The sequence below is a fragment of the Tachypleus tridentatus genome, chromosome 8, assembly GCF_004210375.1.
Source record: "Tachypleus tridentatus isolate NWPU-2018 chromosome 8, ASM421037v1, whole genome shotgun sequence".
In the NCBI taxonomy this organism is placed as follows: domain Eukaryota; kingdom Metazoa; phylum Arthropoda; class Merostomata; order Xiphosura; family Limulidae; genus Tachypleus; species Tachypleus tridentatus.
Genome location: NC_134832.1, coordinates 81,049,168 through 81,071,842, shown reverse-complemented (window position 1 = coordinate 81,071,842; position 22,675 = coordinate 81,049,168). Strand labels below are relative to the sequence as shown.

General features: G+C 30.2%; 1 protein-coding gene across 8 annotated transcripts in view; it reads right to left on the bottom strand.

The window, feature by feature from the left end:
- The window catches only part of LOC143222785 (RNA binding protein fox-1 homolog 1-like), a 104,151-nt gene that overhangs the window by 22,792 nt on the left and 58,684 nt on the right, over window positions 1–22,675 (bottom strand). For 5 of the 8 annotated variants that reach the window (XM_076449753.1, XM_076449751.1, XM_076449752.1 and 2 more), the window contains 4 exons: window positions 21,901–22,062; window positions 15,583–15,636; window positions 5,590–5,682; window positions 514–568 (listed from right to left, as the gene is read on the bottom strand). In XM_076449753.1, the coding sequence (XP_076305868.1) occupies window positions 514–568; window positions 5,590–5,682; window positions 15,583–15,636; window positions 21,901–22,062 (364 nt within the window). The remainder of the gene's footprint in view (window positions 1–513; window positions 569–5,589; window positions 5,683–15,582; window positions 15,637–21,900; window positions 22,063–22,675) is intronic. The other 3 variants (XM_076449756.1, XM_076449757.1, XM_076449759.1) reach the window with 3 other exon arrangements.

Below are 22,675 nucleotides of genomic sequence, written 5' to 3'. Positions count from 1 at the left end.
AAGTGAAACATCAAACACGATAAACCACCTGTCCTTGTTCAGTCACCACAATGTAAATTCTAGTGCAGTCACACATTTCCAGTCATTCACTTCACTACAGTAAATAAGACATCATTCACTCAGTTAACTACATGGAAATCAGTGTAATTCATCTCACACTGAAATGTCTAATAAAAATTATCTTCAGTTCAATACAAGTGTACAAAACATATAATACCATAGCTCCACAAAAATTAATATATTAATGAATGTGTTTACAGTATATCAGAATAAGATGTATATACTAACGTAAACATACACCTGTATAGTTTTCAAAGTAAATGTAAATTTTTCTGTTGTAAATGAAACATGTCATACCAGATTATACACAAAAATTTGTGTAATTAAATAAAAATGTCCACATTGATCTTATAAGGTAATGCAAGTTCCTTCAAATTATCTGCTAGGAAACTGGTTATGATAGAGCTAAAAAATATTAAATAAAGTAAACAGAAACACTGGTAAACTACTCACCACTAGGAATAGCCTGCGCTTTTTTAGTTTGTACTCTGGCTGTAGCATGATTAACCTGAAATACAAATATTTTATTCTTAAAGTCATATTTCATACTTCCTAATTATTTATGTTGTTGAAATCATGTTTAAGTGGCAAATGTATTTGGCAAATTGAGCCTTATTAAAGACCATTACAATTTATTAAAATTTTAGTTTTATTTTAATAGATTTAAGTTTTATATCTGAATATGTTGTAGCAATTCAGTTATCGATTCAATTGAAAAGCTCAGTTTTATATGAAAAGTACAATTTTCAATATGATTTTCAATTAAAAGGTAAATAATTTATATAATGGAAGTCTTTCAAAGGAACTGCATTTACATTTCAATGTTAGTTTACTAAATATTTTCGAAAATATTGAATAACTGAAACATTGTGAAAAAATTAAGAAAACTAATTAGAAACTCATGATAATTTTCAAAATTTTCAAATATAATATTCATATTAGCTTCCTGACTGGTTGTGCTGAATATATTTTCTTTTAAAAAGAAGCTTTGTCAAAGTATTTCAACTAATTTTTTTAACAATCATTACCTCAAAATCTTATACTGTTCTTCATAACGTACTTCTTAGGTTTAAAAATATAAAATTTTAGACATTGCTGAATTTTAAAGTTATTTTTATCTTCAAAACTTGCTTTATACAAAACAATGTTAAGAAAACAAAAACAGAAATATCACAACACGGTATAAATTTAATGTTAATTTTATATATTTTAATATTCTTTAGAATCACTTCAAAAACTCTTAGTCACTTAAAAATATACTAGAAAATATTTTTCTATCATCAGTTATGTAACAAAAGAAAGGGCAATGTACATTAAGCATATTTATAAGATATAACAATTACAATTAAATATAACACTACAGCCAACTAATTGTAAAAAAAGTATTGTTTCCCATAATCTATATATAATAACTGTTTAATTTTGGGACTTTGCAAGCAAGTCTGAAAGGCTGTTAAATTCTAATATCTTGCATGTAAATCTGATAACTTGGTTAATTTTGAGATTGTACATGTAAATCTGAAGGGATAAATATATGTCAGTTAAAGAAATCCTTACACATGATTTGTTCACTTGTTTCAAAGCAAATGTAAAGAGATATACTGTGGTTTGTAATAAATTCATGAATAATAACAGAATTGTATGAAATATATGATAAAAAGGTTTTTATTGTAAAATAATGAAAAAAAAATGTTCAAATGCTCTGTGTGAAAGAACTTGTGATGTTAAAATTCAGGATATGTCCCAACAGCAGTCACTGTGCAGAAAACCTATTGGGTAGCTTTGTGCTAAAACAAACAAATACAGTTTAAAATAATCAAGTTACAAATGGGTTTTATCTTCTATCTTAGCAACAAAAGTAGTTTCCCTGACTAGACATCATTACTGTTATGTATTGTGTGTGTGAAACAGGGTATAATCAAAGTTCTGATTAACATAACACTTTTTGTTACATTTACAATCCCTAAGCTTTCCAGTCACTAAATTCTTTAGATAGTTTATGGTATGAGCATGGGATGACTTTTTATCTTTCATCATTTTATCACTCTAGGAGTTATATTCAGGAAGATGGTCAAGGGAATCCACTAGCAGAGCTATCACTACTAAAACTATAAAGTAGGCTTGACAGGAATCTCAGGTTTTCCAGTAAATTGATTTACTTATGGCAAAGTTCTCTATGAAACTAACCAACTGATTATTCTTCTGTTAAACTTCCTTCAAAAATGATCATAATGGATTACATTATCTTCCATGCAGTTACAGCAGTTTCTTTTCCTGTCATCTTTTAACAGCAGTTCCTATATTCTAAAGACTTATCTGCATATCATTGCAAAATACTTTTTAAACTGCAATTAAAACAACTTCTGTTCTCTCTTTTACTTTTCTATTCTGAGTAACATTTATCCAATCAAATTATTGAGTTCCTCTGTATCTCCATGAGAGAAAGTCCATGTTTTTAAATTATTTTATCTCATAATTCCTAGATGATATAATTAGTTGTTTGTTTTGCAACTTTAATTAATTGAAGTTACAATGCTAACTGAACAGCTTACCCTAAAGACGTACGTGAATTTTTATTTAGTCTAATATGTATATTCTCATCTACTACAGAATTTATGAATTGGATGCAAGTCAACAAATCCATCATTTCATTCAAAGATGTCTCAACATTTTATGAAACTTTAGATGAATTGTTTTCCTTCCTCCTTACTCTGCTTCTTAATATTTCTTCAGAAACTTCATTTTGATTTTAAACTCAAAATCTGCTTTATAAAGTAACTAGTAATATCTGGTAGTTGCCATAGGTCACTGATGAAAGGTTGCTTAAAGTTGGGTCCTTTTACATACAGAAAAATAAGAATATTGTTCACTACCTCACCAATTATTTTTCAAACTTATTCTGAACTGTAAAGATATGCCTCAAATGATACCATTATATCATAGTCTTTTGCTTCCTCAATTGGGCAATGCTGTTGAGTAAACCTATCAAATTTCATATTGTGATGAAAAGGTGGAGCTTGAGTAGTCCAGCATTGCCATACAGTCATAGGTGGTAACAAGCAGGAATAAAATGGATTATCTTATTCCTTACTGCATAATTAATTGTATTTAATGTTGGAATTCTTTAGTAAATATAGTGAGGTGTGTAGCTGTTCTGATGCTCCATTTATCAGTTCAGTTTCTAGATATTTTATCTGATGTTAAGGTTTTTCAATTTTATTGATGCTCTACTGTCCTTTTCCAATAATTTTATAACTTTTCTACCCATTTCTTATAGCTGTATTCAACTTCAATCTATTCATTTGCTACAGTTTTTGCAAATTTAGTATACACATTTTCTTTCTTGTATATCAAACTGATCTATGTTCACAAATGTACTGTAAATCTTATATCTTGTCTCTGTAATTCTCTCATACATTTCTCTCTTCTCTGTTATCTCTCTTTAATTTTCTCTTTCTTCTTTAACTTAGTTTCCATTCATTGTTTCTATCTAATTTTTTGAAGTTGAGTTTGAATTATCTTTTATTTTCCCAAAATAAATGCACTTTTAAAACCAACAAACTTACTGTTTCTATTAATGGGCAAACTGCTTTGGATTATACAGTAAACAGAAGAATGTAAAGTTTAGCCCATTTAATGATAACATGTTTTACTTCTTCAACTGCCAATTCTATATCTTAACTAAGGTTCATTGATAGGCCTAAGCTCACCTACACTCTAACACAACAACTTCAGTTAAAATAAATCAATGGAATTGGCAAAAACTGTCTGTTGTAGAAAAAATACAACTGTAGAGGAAAATGTTTCTGATAATGAAAGAAGGAAAAACTTTCAAAACATTGCCCTCTATGCTTGTGTTTTCTCTACAAGATACACTCTGCCAATTCCAGTGCCTAAAAAAATAAATGACAAATAGTTTCACTTAATTTCCACAAAATAGATTTTTTAAGAATTATTTCATCACACATGAAATAATTTTCTTACTTGCATGAAAAATAAACAATTTATAGATACTTTTAAGGTCTTTATATTTGTTGGATTTTTTTCACACTACTCTCAAATTTCTTTATCATAAATAAACGAAATTTTTGTACAATGCAAAAAAGTAATTTATTAAAACTTTTATACTGTACACTATGCTGGACTATTGCATAATTTAACTCCAACATTTTCTTAATGTCACTACTCAAAATAAAACTGTCTTTTTACAAAGTGTGTACTTCTAGAAGATCAGGAAACACTAATGTATTATTAAGAAGCATAACGTATAGTTTATTAATATCACTGCCACAAAGTCAGCAGTTGGTTCTACTGAAGACTGAGATTTGAGATTATTTCAACTTTCAAATATTTTCAAAAATAAGTAAAAAGAAAACTTGCTGTATGGATATTTAAAATAAAAAAAAGTGTGCAACACACTCTGAAGTTTGTGTAAGTATTAGTCTTTTAAACCACTAGCTCACTATTTTTCATTGATTGAAAACACAGTTTTCTGTATAGCTATGTAATGTTCAATCATTATAATATTTCAAATGAATAAAAAATATCTGTGTTAGGAACATGGTTACTTAAGAAAAGTATGAATCGGGTAATTTTGTTCATATGATTTTAAAGTATGTTGTATTGAAAATTCAGTGTCATGGCATAAAACAGTTATTCAAGATTTTCCGAGTTTTATTTATTCACATTTGTTTTGATGGCTGAAGATGTTTACCACAAGTATACTCCATGTCAAATGTAAATTATTAAAATATAAGAAGATAATATGTGGCTGTTTATGCATGCGAGCTTATTAAAATAGCAAGGTGTTATGGAAAATAAACAACCACTGCTTTCTCCATCTTACCTGCCCCTACACTTCCTCTAAAACATTTGTTTAGGTTTGAGTCACGCTACCCTTGATAAAAGATAAGAAAAAAAAAAACTTGAGAGGCTTTTACCTGAAGATCAAAATTTAACAAAAAATGGAGAAATATACTTACTTATCTCATATGAGACATTAACATTTACATCAGCAAAAGAAATGTCAATCCAATGGAGTCTCATGTAAGATTCAAATGTGCTTAACAGTTTAAAGCAGTGCAAAGAACAAGAACTATAGCAACAAAACGTCTGTAATTACACAGGTCAGAAACCACACTCTTTAGCTAGGAACAAAAGAGGTAAACAAAATGATATCCCAATTATATATAAATAAATTAATGTAATAAGCCAACACACAGTTTTCTAGTCTGTCAATTAAATTATCTACAAAAAGTACATATATAAATGTGTGTGTATATATATATATACATACACAAACACATACACACACTATGTGTCACTGTTTATTTTTCAGAGCAATGAACCCAAAGTGATCCATTCAAGTCAAAGTGATAGAATATCAATTCATTACTCTAAGTACATAGAGACTTGTTTGTGATTAAACATTCTTCACATGGCTGGTTTCTGGATGGACATTTCTTTGCTGACTGTCTAAATCTACTGTTAGGACAGTGAGTGCTATCACAAATGTAAAAGGTCATGCACCTCTATCTTGCGTCCCTCAACCACGGTGCCGTTCAATTGCTCTCGTGCACGATCAGCATCCGCGCTACTTGCGAATGTTACAAAACCGAATCCCTGCATGCATAAGACAAACAAGAAAAAAAACATGCATTAAGTAATATCCGTGCACTTGTACACAATTTGCCCTGTAAATACAAAGAAAGGAGATATTAAAACCCTCAGAGACTGGAGCCATATAGGTCAGCTAAAAGCTTCCCTCTCAGGCATGTATCAATCTTGGTTGACACAGCTGCTTTTACTCCAGATAATATGCTGTGTGAAAAATGGAAAGAAGGGAACATGGGGTGAAAAGACTTCAGGAAGGAAAAATATATGATGCAATGATTAACTTTCATTAATCTGGTTGTTATCAAAGCATCCATATTACTGCTGTCAACAAGTTTCAGTTGTTCATCTAGAAGCAAAGTTTAGATTAATTTTTAACAGAACAAAGAACATCATTTAGTTCTTGTGCTGCAAATAAATATGATTGAGAATTATTTTGAGTGGGAAGTACAATTTTACAGGTATTTTAAAAGAAAAATACTAAATGTTATTCTTCATACTTTTTTTTTTCTAAATTGAATTTATATACAGACTAAAATGTGTAAACAATGAAAAAATAAATTTTGCCTAAACATCTACCGATTTGGGGACTTTTTATATTTTATAATACATGGATGCTTTCACTAAACATCAGCATTCACAATTAACTTTCCAAACAACAGTAAATATGCAAAAATGTTCTTAAGGATTGTGAATGAATAAAAACAATTGTTTCTCAAGTAAAATAAAAATTATGAATTTTCAATCTCTAATATTTAGATCTACAATACATATAAAAACTACTACAATATAACACAAAATTCCTTGTCTCATTGTGCACATTTATATGATAATTTAAATTTGGTAATTACTTAATTTTGGCTGCATGCTGTACATGCTTTTATGCAAAAGTAAAACTAAAATAGTAATCACAAAAATAAAAGATAAGAAAATATGGAAATCAAAGGAATTCAAGAAGAAATTAAACAACCTCAGCATAGCAAATATTAATATCATATGTGCCCTTGAAACAATATATACCATTCCAACATTAATAAAAGTTACTTTAAAACTATACAAGGGAAGGTTTTATAAATTTCTGGTAATTTAATATAACAAATGTTTCAAGAATGTACAGTCAGAAGGAAAATAATTGTTAAATGTATCATGTGACAAAAAATATAATTTCAACATTTGAATATATTTTTAAAATTTTTGTTTTTCCCTTGCACTTCATAAAAGATGTCTCACTTTTTGTTTCAATCATTTTCATTAATTAGAAACTATCATAGTCGATACATAAATATGTGGTTGATTTTATTGACACGAAAGTCCTGTTTATTTTGAATCTAACTCAACAGCAAGCTTGATAGCTTATAATTTATAACACTAAAATTCAGGATTTGATCCTCTGCAACAGAAACAATACAAATAACCTATTGAGTAACATAGAAGTAAAACCAGCTATTGATCCAGTAATAATGCTGTAAGTTGATCGGAATTTTTTGAAAAAGAAATTTAGTGACTTCTTATATCTGTAAACTTTTACTCTTAAGTTTAACATATCTATTTGTGCTGATTTGGTGTCACCTTGCCCTTTTTTTGTTTCAATTTTGACACTATACCTATTTCCCAACTTTTATGGTTTCCTTTCTCTGCCCATTTAAGCATTGAAAGTGCTTGCTCCAGAGTTTTATACCTTTCTTGAATTCATCAACCAACTTCAATGTATCCTCTATCTAGGTGTCATATAAGCACTTCATTCAAAAAATACAGTCACTTGTTATGACTTTTACTTTCTCTAAATGATCAAGTTTGGTCATCTTTCCGGCACACAGAAACGACCCAAAAGCCACTCTGAATCTAGAACTTAGCTCTTATATCAAAAGTCAAGTAGAATAGGCCAGCCCCACCCAGATAGCTGAGGTTCCACAACTTGGAGTTGGAATTAAAGGATTGTTGTAACTATACCCAACATTGATGGACAGGGCTATTGGAATGCAATGCTTTATAAATCCAACATGTGGCCATAAAGTGATGCATTTCACACCACCAGAATAATGATGAGAAAGTAAACAACACCTTAGAGGACAAACTTTCTCCTCTACTAGAAGAAGTCCAAAACACAACACCCCAAGTTCAGAATGAAGGGACTGGTATATGCTGCACTCAACCAATGGAACAGAACTCATCTGGTCTGGAATTATGACCATTCATCCTCACTCCCCAACCAAGAGGTCAAGGACTATTCCACTTGCCCCTGAAATTATGGAGAGGACATGGAACATGTGCTCAAACTAAGGACCTAGAATAGGACCACTTTGCCTTTAGAATTATGAATCATAACCACTTTACATAAACAATATTCAAAACTGACCCTGATCAAAGAGAAAGGCTATGCACTCCCAAACCAGATAGCTTCACGTCAAATCTGAACCAGAATTATGAGTATGCTCCTGTGGAGATTGATGTCACTCCTACCTAGTAGAAAAGCCCCCAACTTTGCTCTCTTCTCCAAAAGTGGAGGAACACACTCAGATACCCTGGAGGAAGAAACCTCTGTCCACCACCCCAGCAACTGGAAACTAGGTGTGGTAAAGACTCCCAAGCTGTGTTAGTAGAGTTAGGGGGAAGGGGGTTAAAATGAAATAGGTAAAACCAAATTCCCTATATTTTTAAAAACAAACCAATCCCAATTTATTTAACCTGAAGATTGGCAAGAATGGGTAGTATCTTTAGCTTTACACAGGACTGTCTATGAGTGGCAGTCCAAAATAAGTTAATACCATGTGGTAGAGACTTAAATGACCTCATGGAACACTCATTTTGACAAAGCTTATTATAACCTGAAGTAATTAAAGTGAAAGTGGTTGCTAGTGCAGAACTGAAAAGAAAAAGCATACCTGCCTAGGAATCACCACAGAGTGGAATCCAGTGAAATATAAAGGGACCTTGGAAATAAAGAGAGTAAATGATTGAGAAAAATACTCACTCTAGTTAAAATCTAACAAATACGGTCAAAATATCTACAGAGAATAAATGAAAACCATCAGAAGAGAAGACTGCCAGATCTTTAAAGTAATGAGAAAAGAAAGTATTAGGAGTACTCTACATTCCAAGCTACAAAATGCCTTCCAGAGGGCAATTCAACTGGACAGCTGAGATATGATGAATCTGGCAAGATGTGACATACAAAAGATTCCTTTTCTATAAAAATAATATTTTAAAATATATGTGGACCAATTTGTGAAGCCATCTTGTAAGAATAATGAAAGACAGGTCACAGAAAATAGAAATGTCCCAATGATCAAACAATTAGTTACTACTACCTCAAAATGAGTTTGTATAAGCCACATAACACTTGAGGACCCTGACAAAACAAAACAAAATGGATAGAAATGATTATAAAGGTAAAAAATGGTTAGCAAGTGGATTGGCGAGAAAAATCTTTCCCTTTTTTTGGCTGCAAGTTTTAGGAAGTAAAAACCTATCAGGGTAAAGGAAGACAAAATAGTGGATAAAGATGTTTTATATAAAGCCACCATAGACAAATCAAGACCCTTCTTAAATACCTAAATTATAAAATGGGATATGGTATTTTCTGGATGAAGAGGGTTTAAATTCGTTTTTAATACTCCACTGACAATAAACATTACATTTTTTATTGATAAGCAATCATGGTTGGCATATGGAGAGATTTAGCTAAGTACAGAGAAACTTTTGAAGTTAAACCCTTTTGTTGGGTACAGGACAACATTACTTCCTTACATGAAGACAGTTTCCAAACATATGGGTGGAGTATGTTTGACCAAGGTTGTCTTAACAGAAACTGTTAATATAAAAGAGGTAGAGGTAGACATTCCTACAGATACTGGAGAAGCAGAAATCATGCTTGAGGTGGTCAATTAGGTGCTACTAAGAGAACTCAACGGGAAGTAGAACAAACCATAGTCAGAACCTGCAAAAATAGCTGAATCAGGGGAAAAGTGTAAAGATTTAAACCTGTCCATTCCAAATTCAAACCAGAAAGATAAGAAGTCAATGATGATAAAGAAGAATGAAAATAGGGTGGGATTCTAACATCTCTAGAATTCCAGCAAATAACATGGAAAAGAGAAAATTAGTCTTCTCTAACTCCCTGAGGGAATAAAACAATAAATACCCTTTCTCACAAAGCATCTCCACCCAATAAATCCCAACAACAAACTAGCCAGAAAACTAAAGAAAGAATAGAAAAAGATAATTTGATTGAGGTAGATATCAGCAAAATCCTCAACTCACCCTTAATCCTCAAATTGCTGAGAAGAATGTTGATAGACTTCAAACAAAAGTTGGATTGAGCGCAAGACAATTCCAAGAAATCTATTCTGTTCGAAGTAAATCTCAAATTCGAATCTAGACCTCTACAAGTCAAAATGAGGGTCCATCTATTCAGAATGTAAATAAGCCTCCTACTGGTGGTGATAAACCAAAGTATGCTGGTCCAATAAAAGTGGGGGATGAGGCATGTAACTGAGCAGCAAATCTCCCAGCATAAAGAGCAATATCAGGAAGAGGATGTTAAGTAATGTATAAATGAAGCAATAACCATAGGAACACCATCCACATTCAAATTCTCAAAATAAATAATAAATAACCACAAAATTCCTATTGATAGAAACCTGTGCCAAATGCTTTGTCAAGAAAGAGTGATTACATTATCAGGATAATGTGCTTATACACAGTACTCAGATAGAGGGCATGTTGAAGTTGGTAGAGAAACTTGAAAATTAGAATTTGCCTAAGGCATTCAAATATGGTATAGAAGAATGGAGAATGAAAAACAGTATGTAAATTTGGGAATATTAGAAAATTCTGGTTAGCAAAATATGGAGATAATAATGACAGACGTTTACAATTTTGTGCACATAAACTTAAGGGCAGCTAAGTTTTCTGTCCCAGACGTGTTTCCAGTTTGTTGCCTCATCCTTTTAGTGTTATTTCGAGTTGTGCTTCAAAACTATAGAACTACAAATCAAATTTATTTACAAAAGTCAGTTAAGTTGTCACTATCTTGAATCTTTCAGGAGTTATTACAAGCTGGAATAATATTGTTAAATAATATTTTAGTATATGAACTTTTCCTGCTTATTCATGAATACAAAAGTGAGATATCTTTGACAACTCTTATGAAAGTTATTAACTATAATAATCATTAAAATGAGCATTTTATGGAAACAAAATGCACATTTCATTTACTTAAAGGAAAATATTAGGTTTTTGTTTCCCAAAAATAATTCTAACACAATTTTCCAACAGTATTAACACAAACTGGATTAATAATGCATACGCTAAAAAACATAACTTTTTTTTCACCTATAAATAAACACTAAGAAACATCATACGTTACCAAAAACAAAATAAAGCATACAAACAACATAAAAATTAATACTTTAACCACTATTTAAAAATACATTAAACAATGTATTGATCACATCCAGTTCTTGCATAAGACACAAAAATATGGAATTTTTTCTTTTTTCTAACTGATGTACATCTTTCTAAAGTCTATGAAGTTAAATAAAGGTGTATTTAGGCACCACTGTGACAAGTCGATAAAACTAACATGATGAGTGAAAATACTGGTTTTTAGTTTTGTACTGTTTGTATAGCAGTTGATATGGCCACTTTTCTTTGCTAGACAAAATGACTATTATTTAAGTACACAGTTTGCTACAACTGCATGATACATGATACAGAAGAAATATTTTATAAAGTGTAATGGTAGCAATATACCGCTAATCCACTAACTTAAGAACATTTAAATGATTTTTCATAGCACTAGCTCAGAAAAATGTGTAAAATTATTTTAAAGAAACAGCTTTATTTTCTTCCACTCCTTTTACTGATAATCCTTTTTATATTTCTATCTAATATCAAATGTTAAGTTTGTTCATTCAGTACTTTGGTAAGTAATTACTTCATATGTCTAAATACTGATTACCACACTGCTTCATAGTACAAACCCATACACCTTATAAAAACAAAAAAATCTTGAGTCTGATTCATAGTTCTAAGTACATTAAAGACAAAAATATAGTTATAACAAAATATTGTATAGAAACCTGAACAGAATATGTTTGTGACATACAACATTACACCACAATTTAAACAATTTGTCATTTACAATAAAGATCACTCTAAAAGGTTTTGCCTATGAATAAAGTAGAAATCAATAAATATTTATGTAAAACAACTCAAAATAATGCTAATTCATATAGAAGATTAGCTCCAAGTTTAAGTCTGCTCCCTTGAGAGAAAAGAAGGATAAAAAAGTTAGATATACATTACTTGACTATCTCCATTTGAATTTAATGCAAGTGTTATGACTTATAGCTTACATAGCAAAAGTGTTAAATTTAGTTATTTTTTAAAGTTACAGTTTATCACAGGTTTTTTTATGTAACTGTATGAACTATAAATTGTACAGTTAAATAGTTATGATTTGGTGTTGTTATGTCATTGAGCCATATTAATAGAACCTTTTGAGTTTTTCTCATTTTTTGATTGAATATTATTCCATCTTAATATCTAGTTGAATGTGTAACCATTGTCATGGTATAAATACACAAATAAAATGTAGCTAAAAATATATATCTAGATTGCCTGATTGCAAGTTTACCAATAAAGTGTACACAGTAACAATTTTTAAAGAGAAATTATCACAAATTGTATTTTGGTAACAAAGTAGAGAAGAATAATTCATTTTGCCATTTATGTTCTACAGTAATGGAGCCAGCCTGTATGAGCTTTGATGAAAAAAAAAATTGTCTGAAATTCTAAATACAACTGTGGTAACTGACAGTTAGTGTTGATTTAAAAATCAAATTATCACAGACCATACAGTAATAATAGAGCACAAAAAATAATTCATCTAGTCCAGTTGTGTTGTACAGTAACTGCATAAGCCTACATGGACTTTTGATGAAAAATATAATTACTTAAAGCTCTGGATACACCTGTGATAATAAACAGTGTAGCAAACATTTAAAACAAATGGGTTGTGTGCTATTTGTTTATTGTTGAAATTTACTGTAAAGAATCCATCCCATACATAAAACCTTACATAATTAAAATTGGTTAATTAAGCACTTGTAATTATATCCATAACACAGAAACAAACAAGCCCCATCTCTCGGTCTGTCTTCAATAATCTATCATGTGTAAGCTCCTGAGCTAGTTAATATTTTCAAAGAATTTTGAAGGACTTTAAAGATTGGATACGCAAGACACTTGCTACTATTTTCTGCAACTCCTTGAATAGTGAATAGGTGCCAGAGGATCAGAAGTTGGTTATTCTTACTCCTCCTTCTAAAGGAGGTGATAAAAAATGTCACAGTAATTATAGGCCTCTTAGTCTTACATAAGTTGTGCAAAAGGTTTTGAAAAACCTATAAAATATATTTTGTAAAGTCATTCATTTAACAAAGTTTAGAATTTCATTAGATAACAAACATTAAGGGAAAAGTCTTACCTTACAAATTCTTTAACATTTTTTGAAAAGGTTGTTACATATTTAGATGAATGTAAGTGTGGAAATCTTTTGTATCTTGATTGTCAGAAAGCATTTGACAAGGTGCCATATAAAAGCCTTACAAAAATTAATTACCTCTGCAAATGTAATAAATAAGTTATCTTATCAGATAAAGGGTGGCTGTATGGAAAATACAGAGGGTTGTTATCAATATAGTTCAGGCAAACTGTATTAATGTCACAAGTATGGTACATCAAGGCTCAGTATTAGGATCTTTGCTCTTTTCAGTTTATATCATTGACATTAATGAAGGAATGGTCAATAAATTACTTACATGATATTAAGGTCTTCCGTGCTTCTAGGTGTGAAGAGGATACTGATGCTTTACAAAAAAATTGGATCATTTAGTGAGTTAATTAGGCAAATAAATAACAGATGAATTTTAATTATAATATATGCAAGATAATGCATGTGGGTTATTATAATTTGAAATATAAGTACAATTTGGATGGAAATTACCTTAAAAGTGTTATGAAAAAAATAGACCTTGATATAGTAGTTGATCAGTTTCTTACGTCATCCAAGCAATGTGCTAGTGTTAGTCATAGGACAAACAGGACTTTAGGTTGTATCTACAGAAACACTGAATAAGTCTAAAGATGTTATAATTTCATTCTGTAGGTCACTGGTTAGGCCACATTTGGAGTATGTGTTCAGTCTTGGGTTCCTTACTTTAGGAAGGACATTGAATTGTTGGAAAGACTTCAGAGGAATGCTACTAGAATGGTACTTGGGAGGGAATAGTTGTCATTCAAGGAGTGGTTAAGATCTTAAAAATTATTTTCTTTTGAAAAAAGAAGAGTTAATTGAAACCTAATTGAGATGTTTAAAATTGTTTAAAAAATTGTTAGTTTGATGTGTCATCTTTTGACAGTGCAGTGGTCATCTCTAACTAAAACTTGTTGTGGAAGAAATACATTTCAGTGAATTTAAGAGAAAGTATGAAACCTTTATGAAAGACAAAGAATGGGTTCAAGTTAGTTTGTTTCTTGATATTTTTAATGCTGGGAGGGAATTAACCCCATTGTCCAACCCTCATATTCCAGTACCCCTGCTTCAAAAAAGTTTAAACTGTGAGATGAATCTTTTATAAGGTTACATTTACCAATTACACAAGAAGAATCAGTGACGAATATTGTTATTACATTCAAAAATGAAGTTACATTACAAGGAAGTTTAGCACCAAGGCAAGTTTTATCAAGTAGTGCATAAATACACATTACCTCACTAACTTTAAAAGATGTACATGCTGACTTGTCCCAATATCAAAATACAAATAAAAAATAAATGTTCTTCATGCTAGTTGTAGTTTGAATGATTACACTCAAATACATCTTACAGATATTAGATGTACAAGCAATGATTATCATATTTCAAAAGCACACTAATTTCAGTCAAACTGCCTAATATCTTATTAGAAAACAACTGGATAAAAAGATCCAATAACATACTTTTTTTCAAAGCATTAAACTTGTAAGTAAGAGAATTAGTATATGTTGAAATTTTGTAGAGCATACCGATTCTAGAAAATAAGTAAAAAATACACATACCAAATAACAAACTTTTTACATTGTAACATGACACACAAAAATATAAAAAACAAATACACAAATACTTCAAATTTCAACTTTTACTTAAATGTCAATCTACAGAAAAATACAGGGTTTATTCTGCATCAATGAAAATCATTCAAATAATCTGCTTAATTCTTGCCTTTAGAGATACCAAATTAACAACATTCACTAATATTTCTGTTACTAAAAAGAATATTTATTAAATCCCAATAAACAGAAATTAGTATTCCAGTAAACTGTTATTAAAATAAATCTATATGTCACAGATATGGTCAAAGTTCCAAATTTTTTAACTTTCTGGTTTATTTCTCAAAAAATAAAGGTTTTGTTTCTACTTTTTACTGATATTAAACATTAAACAATTTTTTAAAAAAATAGCCAGTCTGTAGTTAAATTGAAACCAAAGGCAAGAAGCTACAATTCATTTAATGAAGCTATATCAAATAAAAACATTTAACATATAAAAATAGCAATTTGCAATAAGTAATATCACATCACATTTAAAATATTCAAGCTATAAACAACAATTCATATGTATATATTAATCTACAACCATACAAAAATACTTCACTATAAAAATTAAGTATATACATTTTAAAAATTCATATATTGAAAGCATAAAATCAATTTTTTGTAAGACACTAAATGTGAAGAAACAATATGTAAATTAATTAGTTAAGTTATATGAAATTTTAGAATATACATATTCATAACAAAGTAATTTGATACAAAATTTCCCCATCAATTGCATGCCTTCGTAATTAATTACATAATGTGACTTACCTTTGAGCCTCTTTCATTAAATATAATTTCAACATCTAAAATTGCACCAAATTGCTGAAAAAAATAATTGCATATTCAATTATTCAAATTCTCAACCAACAATAACAAGTATTTTATTAATCAATAGATATACTTAAGTGTATTTATGTATCAATATAAGTACATTTACTGATAGCACCAAACAAGCAGATTTAAATAAAAAAACAAAGATAAAACAGGTAAAACTGATAACAAAATGACAATCTAAAATGAAGGAAAAAGTTAAGTCAATCAAATTAAAATTAAATAAAAAATTCACAACCTTATGACACATTGAATAGAGAATTTCTACAACTAATATATACAACTGAAAAATCTCTGTTGCATGTGTTGCTGATTAAAACTACTTCAAACAAACAAACAAACAAACTTTAAATGCACTTAAGAACATTATGATATTTACTACTAACTCAGCTTCCTAAACTGAACATGAATATATAAATTATTAAATAATTTTCCAATTAAATAAAGGACTGGAAAGATCAGTGAACAAAAATCAATACCTGAATAAGTATTGAGATGCAGGCAAAAAATAAAATTGTTCACACCATTTTCAGATCAATGTGAAAAACAAAAATGAAATAGTAGATGTTTACATGATGCCCAGAGGTGAAATTTTTCTTTATGCAAGTGTGTGTGTTTTTCTTATAGCAAAGCCACATCGAGCTATCTGCTGAGCCGACCGAAAGGAATCAAACCCCTGATTGTAGTGTTGTAAATCCGTAGACTTACCGCTGTACTAGCCAGGGGCTTTATGCAAGTATGATTATAAACACTTATCATAAATGTTTGATCGCTACAAAAGAAATTTATGTAGGGAATTATTCTCTTCGAATGTTTACACCTTTTACAAAATTATTGCTGAAAACAAGTTGAAGCAACTAATAAAAATTTTTTAAAATGAAAATTTCATATTATATATGGTAATGTCAAATTCATAGCTTTTAACTATGTTTAAAGAAAACACATCTACATACAGTTCATCATAATATTTCAAAATATGTGTTTAAAAGCTGAAAAAAGGTTGAACTATTAAAGTCAAAGGTCAAGGAACCTATGTGAACATGTTGAGTTAAAATAACAATATTATAATGATATAAAAGATGAATTTAGTTAAGCATTATTTTCAGCTATATAACTATATTATTTTTATCATTTTATTTGCACATGTCCTATAATGCATAAAATAAATTTTATTTCATTTATGGGATACCTTTTGGGTCATAAAGGTTGCTCTGAATAACCACACTATTACTGTGCTATTTGCAGATGAACAAGATATAAATATCCTTTTTCTTTATATATATATATATACTGGTAATGAGTGTATCAACATCTACAAAAGTGTTAGTTAATTTCCAATATAGATTAGTAATCACAAACTAAAGACCGTTATGAAGCAAATTATATGGTTATTACAGCAGACGATACAAAAAACAATACCTCCATCTTACAAAGGTATGATGTCATTAAACATGGAAAACTTAATGAATGGCTTAGAAACAAGATTTATTTGTTGTTGATCATGTCTTTTAATAACAGTATTTTAAAATTCCCCATATTACTATGGTTTCAGACCTCAAATACCAGGTTGGAAAAGTTGGATCCAACAGAAGAAATAAACTATTCCAAAATGATGACCAAAGTTGAATCTGTAAATGAGAAAATCAAATAAATGTGGAGTGTTGGTTGAAGTTGGACCAAACTTTCAGTTTTAAATCCAATTTACATTGGAGTTTATTTAAGAAATATACAATGCATTTAACACATATAACTCAGAAGAAGAAAAAAGAGACTTCCACAGAAAATACTGTCATTATTATATCAAATGAGCTATTGGGAACAAATGAGGAAAAGAAACCTTGTAATATAACTACAAACGACTGCTATTGCCCAGTCCGACTTCCTATCTTCTTAACACCTCTTTACAATTTTACAATTAGCCGTTGTCGAACTGTCGCTTCCTTCAACTGTTATTTTTTGTTGTTGTTATATTATAGCGCTAATTTACCTTTTACCAATAGCACTAGGATAAAGCCCATCACATATGAAGGAACACGTCGAGTTCTACCAACCTCACATTTCATAGCTAAATGTAAATATAAATTTTGCGAAAAACCTTAACCAATAAAAATAACAGAAATGAGCGGGCTAAGCCTTCCAACGTCGGTAAGTTCCTTTGTGAGCCAATCAAAATTAAGATCAGTCATGAAATAAATTGTGGCGTATTCAAAGAATACTTGTTGGTAAAAATAAATTAGTTTAACAACAACTATTATACATACATATATATAGCAAATCCAATAGCTTTTGCTAACACGATATTCCAACAATGGCTTTTATGTCATGTTGCCTAACAAAAAAATAAAACCTAATATTGTTGCTAGTCTTTGTACTGATAATACAAAATTATGAAACATTAGACAAAGAAATTCGAGATTTATTTTTCTTTAAACGTTGGCGATGTAAAGAAAATAGCCTAATTCATAAATGATACAAGTTTAAAATTGAATCAATATATTTTACTTTCATGATAAATTTTATGCACTTTGCTCTAGGCTAGGTGATGTCACACTACAATTGTAAGATTGCACCCCCGTCATTAAATCGTAATGGGCAGACAACAATCGAATTATTATGTTTGAATAAATGTATCAAAAATGATACATCTTTAAAATGGAGTCATATATAAATTTGATGTATAAGGAGTTGGTAAACAGTTTCGAGATAAGACAGCATCACGACTTAAATAGTTCCAACAACAGATAAACTACGTTTGTAAAGCCAGCACAAAAGATGACAAACAAGCCAATATTGAAGCAAGGAGGGAAAGGATTACCCCAGAAAATCCTTCAGAATTTCTGTGAAGAGTCTCAGACAGTAGATTGGTTGTGAAAAAAGTGATGCAAAAGAGCCGTGAGGTTATGACAGAGGTGGGATTAGTTGGCATGGGTGAGATTAACGAGAGATTCGTGACCTGCCCCCAAAATGAGTAAAACCAAACCCAACAGTCATTGGTCGTGATATAGATGGTCAGTCCTAAGATGTATAAGGGCGTACTGATCCGAAGGCCATGAAAGACGAGGTATACCTACATTATTCCCCTATTGAAAGGCAAATTGTTCAGAATGAACCAAAATGTTGAGGAATGGCGGAAAAAAACAAATAGGCTGAGAAGTATAGTCATGCAATATTGAATTACGAGGGTCATACAATATGAGCAAAGGACAAAACATTACACAATTGAGAAAAAAGTTTGAAAAAACCTGGAAGATCGAACAAAATCCCGAGAAAATTTTGTTTTTATTAATTTCGCGCAAAGCTACACAAGAGCTATCTGTGCTAGCCATCCCTAATTTAGCAGTGTAAAACTAGAGGGAAGGCAGCTAGTCATCACCACCCACCGCCAACTCTTGGCTACTCTTTTACCAACGAATAGTGAGATTGATCGTCACATTATAACGTACCCACGGCTGAAAGGGCGAATATGTTTGGTGCAACGGGGATTCGAACCCACGATCCTCAGATTACTAACCTAAATAACGTTCAATCTCCAAGCAAGTAAACGTAGACAAAATCACCAGTTTGTGAGATACGCAAAATGGTAACATTAACTTTCGAAATTCACGTTGTATCAGTCAAGAAAAGTGTTTGAAGCAAGAAATAAATGGGTCAAAATAAGGGTAAGTGAAGTGAATGCTTTCAAATTTTGAATATGTTAAACTTAAACCACTTCAAGAATTGGTTCCATTTAAAACATTAATCAAGACAAAAGAAAAGAAAGACGTCCGAATACAAGTACTGTCAAACGAGAAATGAGAGTATGGTACTAGCGCATAGAGAGGGGGAATCATATGCGTTATGGAAGTATACAATTCTCATATTGGTATAGGAGTGACACATGATGATTTACAGGGCGGGTTTGTGTGGTTTTATTTATAGCAAAGCCACATCAAGCTATCTGCCCAGTCCACCGAGTGCAATCAAACCCCTGATTTTAGCGTTGTAAATCCGTAGACTTACCACTGTACCAGTGGAGACGTGATTTAAAGTAAAGACATCCTGGAATCATTTGATTCCTGTAGGGGTTGCGGAAGGCTTGTGGCATCCGTGATAAGAAAGTTTACATATGGAGAAAAGTACGGTATTGGAATGTTTGTATTAAGAAATTGTCATCACTTAATTTTAGAATATTTTGTTCTTGTTGTTGTTTTTCGAAATTAGTATTTTCTTTTTCTTCTGGTTTAGTTTTCTATTTCCTTTATTTATTGAAATAATAAATTCATATTTATGTTATTTTGTTTAGTAATTATTGTATCAAGTGCTGCCATACACAGATCTACTGTTTTAGTAAGTGATAACATTTCTATTCTAATTATTTGAAAGTTATGTTTTGGATTTTTGTTGTGGGTACTGTTTAACAAGTTATTTTTGTTTAACCTTGATTTTCAGTAGTGTTAGGTCTTAGTTTGTTACAACAAGACAATAATCTCATCGTTTGAGATCCAATCGTAGTAAGTAGCATTAAAGATGTACTCTTTATATATCAATTTGACAGAGAATCAATTGGTCACCTAATACATGGCAAGTGCTGCCAGTATCATTTAGGAACAATAAAGCAGAGATGGAAAGATGCTGCATTCACTGTGATAACTAGACTTTTACCGTTACCAATAAACGTCCTATCCATTTACCCATTTCACCACGTTACCAGCAACATATGTTTTATGCAGTTGATTAGAGTGGGATTCTGCTAGTTAGAGTAATAAACATGGATGCACATAACTAAATGATAAAAGTGTGAGTACTGAATGAATTACAAGACACCAAAGTATGATTCAAAGGGATGTCATGAAATCTAAAGGCAACACATTATGATATATTATCTCACAATCCTACTGTACGAGTTATCGTAACTTACCTAGTGATATAAATGCATTAATTTACCACCATATGATATTTATATTGTTGGAACCAATTTTTTATTATTTCAAAAGTAAAGAAAATAGAAAATATAGTATGCTATGATTAACATAGATGTTCGTAACATTACTTGTTATTATATTTGAATAAATGTAAATACAAATCTGATTAGATCAAATTAAGATTTTGCGAGAAGGATAATTCTACTTTGATTTTGTTATGGTTTTGCTTGCCGTTCATTATTATTTCTTCTGTCGTTTAGCTTAGCTACAATTTTTTAGTTAAATTAAAGTGCTAGCTCACCCTCTACTTAGAGCAGGTTGATTTTGAGAATGTTTATATTACGAATTTTATTATGTATTTCGAAACTGACATAAGTTTCTCCAGTTCTAACCTATGTATATTAATCTAGCGAGAGCTTATGTAGATTTATGGTAACAGTTAGTCGCAAGAGATGTAATTTTATTGTTTAACCATTAAATAAAATGCCTTTCTTGATTTTATAAACGCATCAGTTCAAGAGATATAGTTAGAAAGACTATTGTTAATTATTGCTCGGTTTTGATCCTCATATTGAGAAGTGTTTTCAGTTTGAAACAATGTCATTCTCTGGTGAATAAATTTTTATTTTTCTGGTTATTTGTTGCTGATTCGTATTACATTTATCAAAATTAATCACATTGAAATTTGTGTTGTATTGTTTACCAATTTTTGTTGTTCTTTGTTTGTTTGTTTGTCTCGTTTTGTTTTCAGTAGGTGATAAAATTTGTATTCTAGTTGTTTGAAAGTTTCTATTTCTTTTCTTATATATTTATCAAATTGTTTTGTTTAGCCCTTACTGTATCAGTTTCTGTTTAGTCTATTACAATTTTATTTATATCCATTCTTTGTATCTTGTGTGGCTTGTAAATTTTCGATTCATCTATTGACCTTTTAAAACCTAATTTTCATAAATAAAATCTCTAATTAATTTTAATTTTTTCATTTTAATTTTTAATTTTTTCATGAAAAATCAGACTTTATAATAGTGTTTGTAAACTTTCAATAACCTGAAAGCCTACAAATTACAGTTTTTTTACACTACATATTTAATCTTTTATTCAGGAAGTCATACATAAATATATCCTATTTACTGTCAGTACAGTAATAACATATTCTCTTACGTACTGTTTTTTGGACAACCATGTTGCATAAAACTTGCTAGTAAAATATATACTGCATTGTTTTTCTCAGTTTGCTAAAAAAATTGAAATTTTGATTATACCGAAAATTTATTTTATGTCACTTCTGCTCTCATTCCTAGTAATACAAATATTAGACAGTATAGATAAATAATTATTAAAACCTTTTCTTTACCCCAAACAGTTGCCTTAGGTCTGGATCTCTGAATCGAAAAGGGATGTTACTGACATGAAGACGTTTTGGCTGGTTTGATTTCAATGTATTAGTACCAGTTAGTGCTCCACCAAATTGGCCAGGGACTATCATTTGTGGTACAGTTGGTTCTAAATCTGTTTGCTTTACAAACAAAAGAATTTTCAACAGATATGAAATGCAGATATTTTGTACATGTATTTTGGAATTAATTCTTGTAAGTTACTCCTTTAAAAAACAATAATTGAAACATTTTATTTTATGATTGAATTTTGTATATAAATAAATAATAACAGTCCAGAGGTTGAAAAGAATCACATCTAAGCATCAGAATACGAAATTTAACACGTCCAATCAGACGAAAATCCAGATATAATACATAGAAGCGATATATCCATTACCTCATACCTGAGAGAAATTCATATATAACACAAATGTAAAGTCAAAAACGTTTATCACATTTTTTACACCTTTGGATACATGCTGGTATAAAACATTAAAGTTAACATACTAATTTCAACTAAATAAATTAAGAGAATTCATATATGACACACGCGGTGAATTTGAATATACTTGGGCAGTATATCAAGCCAAGTAAAAAAAAAATTTGGAGAATGGGTAATGAAGAAAACTTTATTATACATGTATAACATTTCAATAAGTTTATGTCATCATCAGTTACAAGTAATTTACATAGACAGAGGAATTTAAATATATATTTATATATATATACGGTACAGAAAAATAATTCACATGA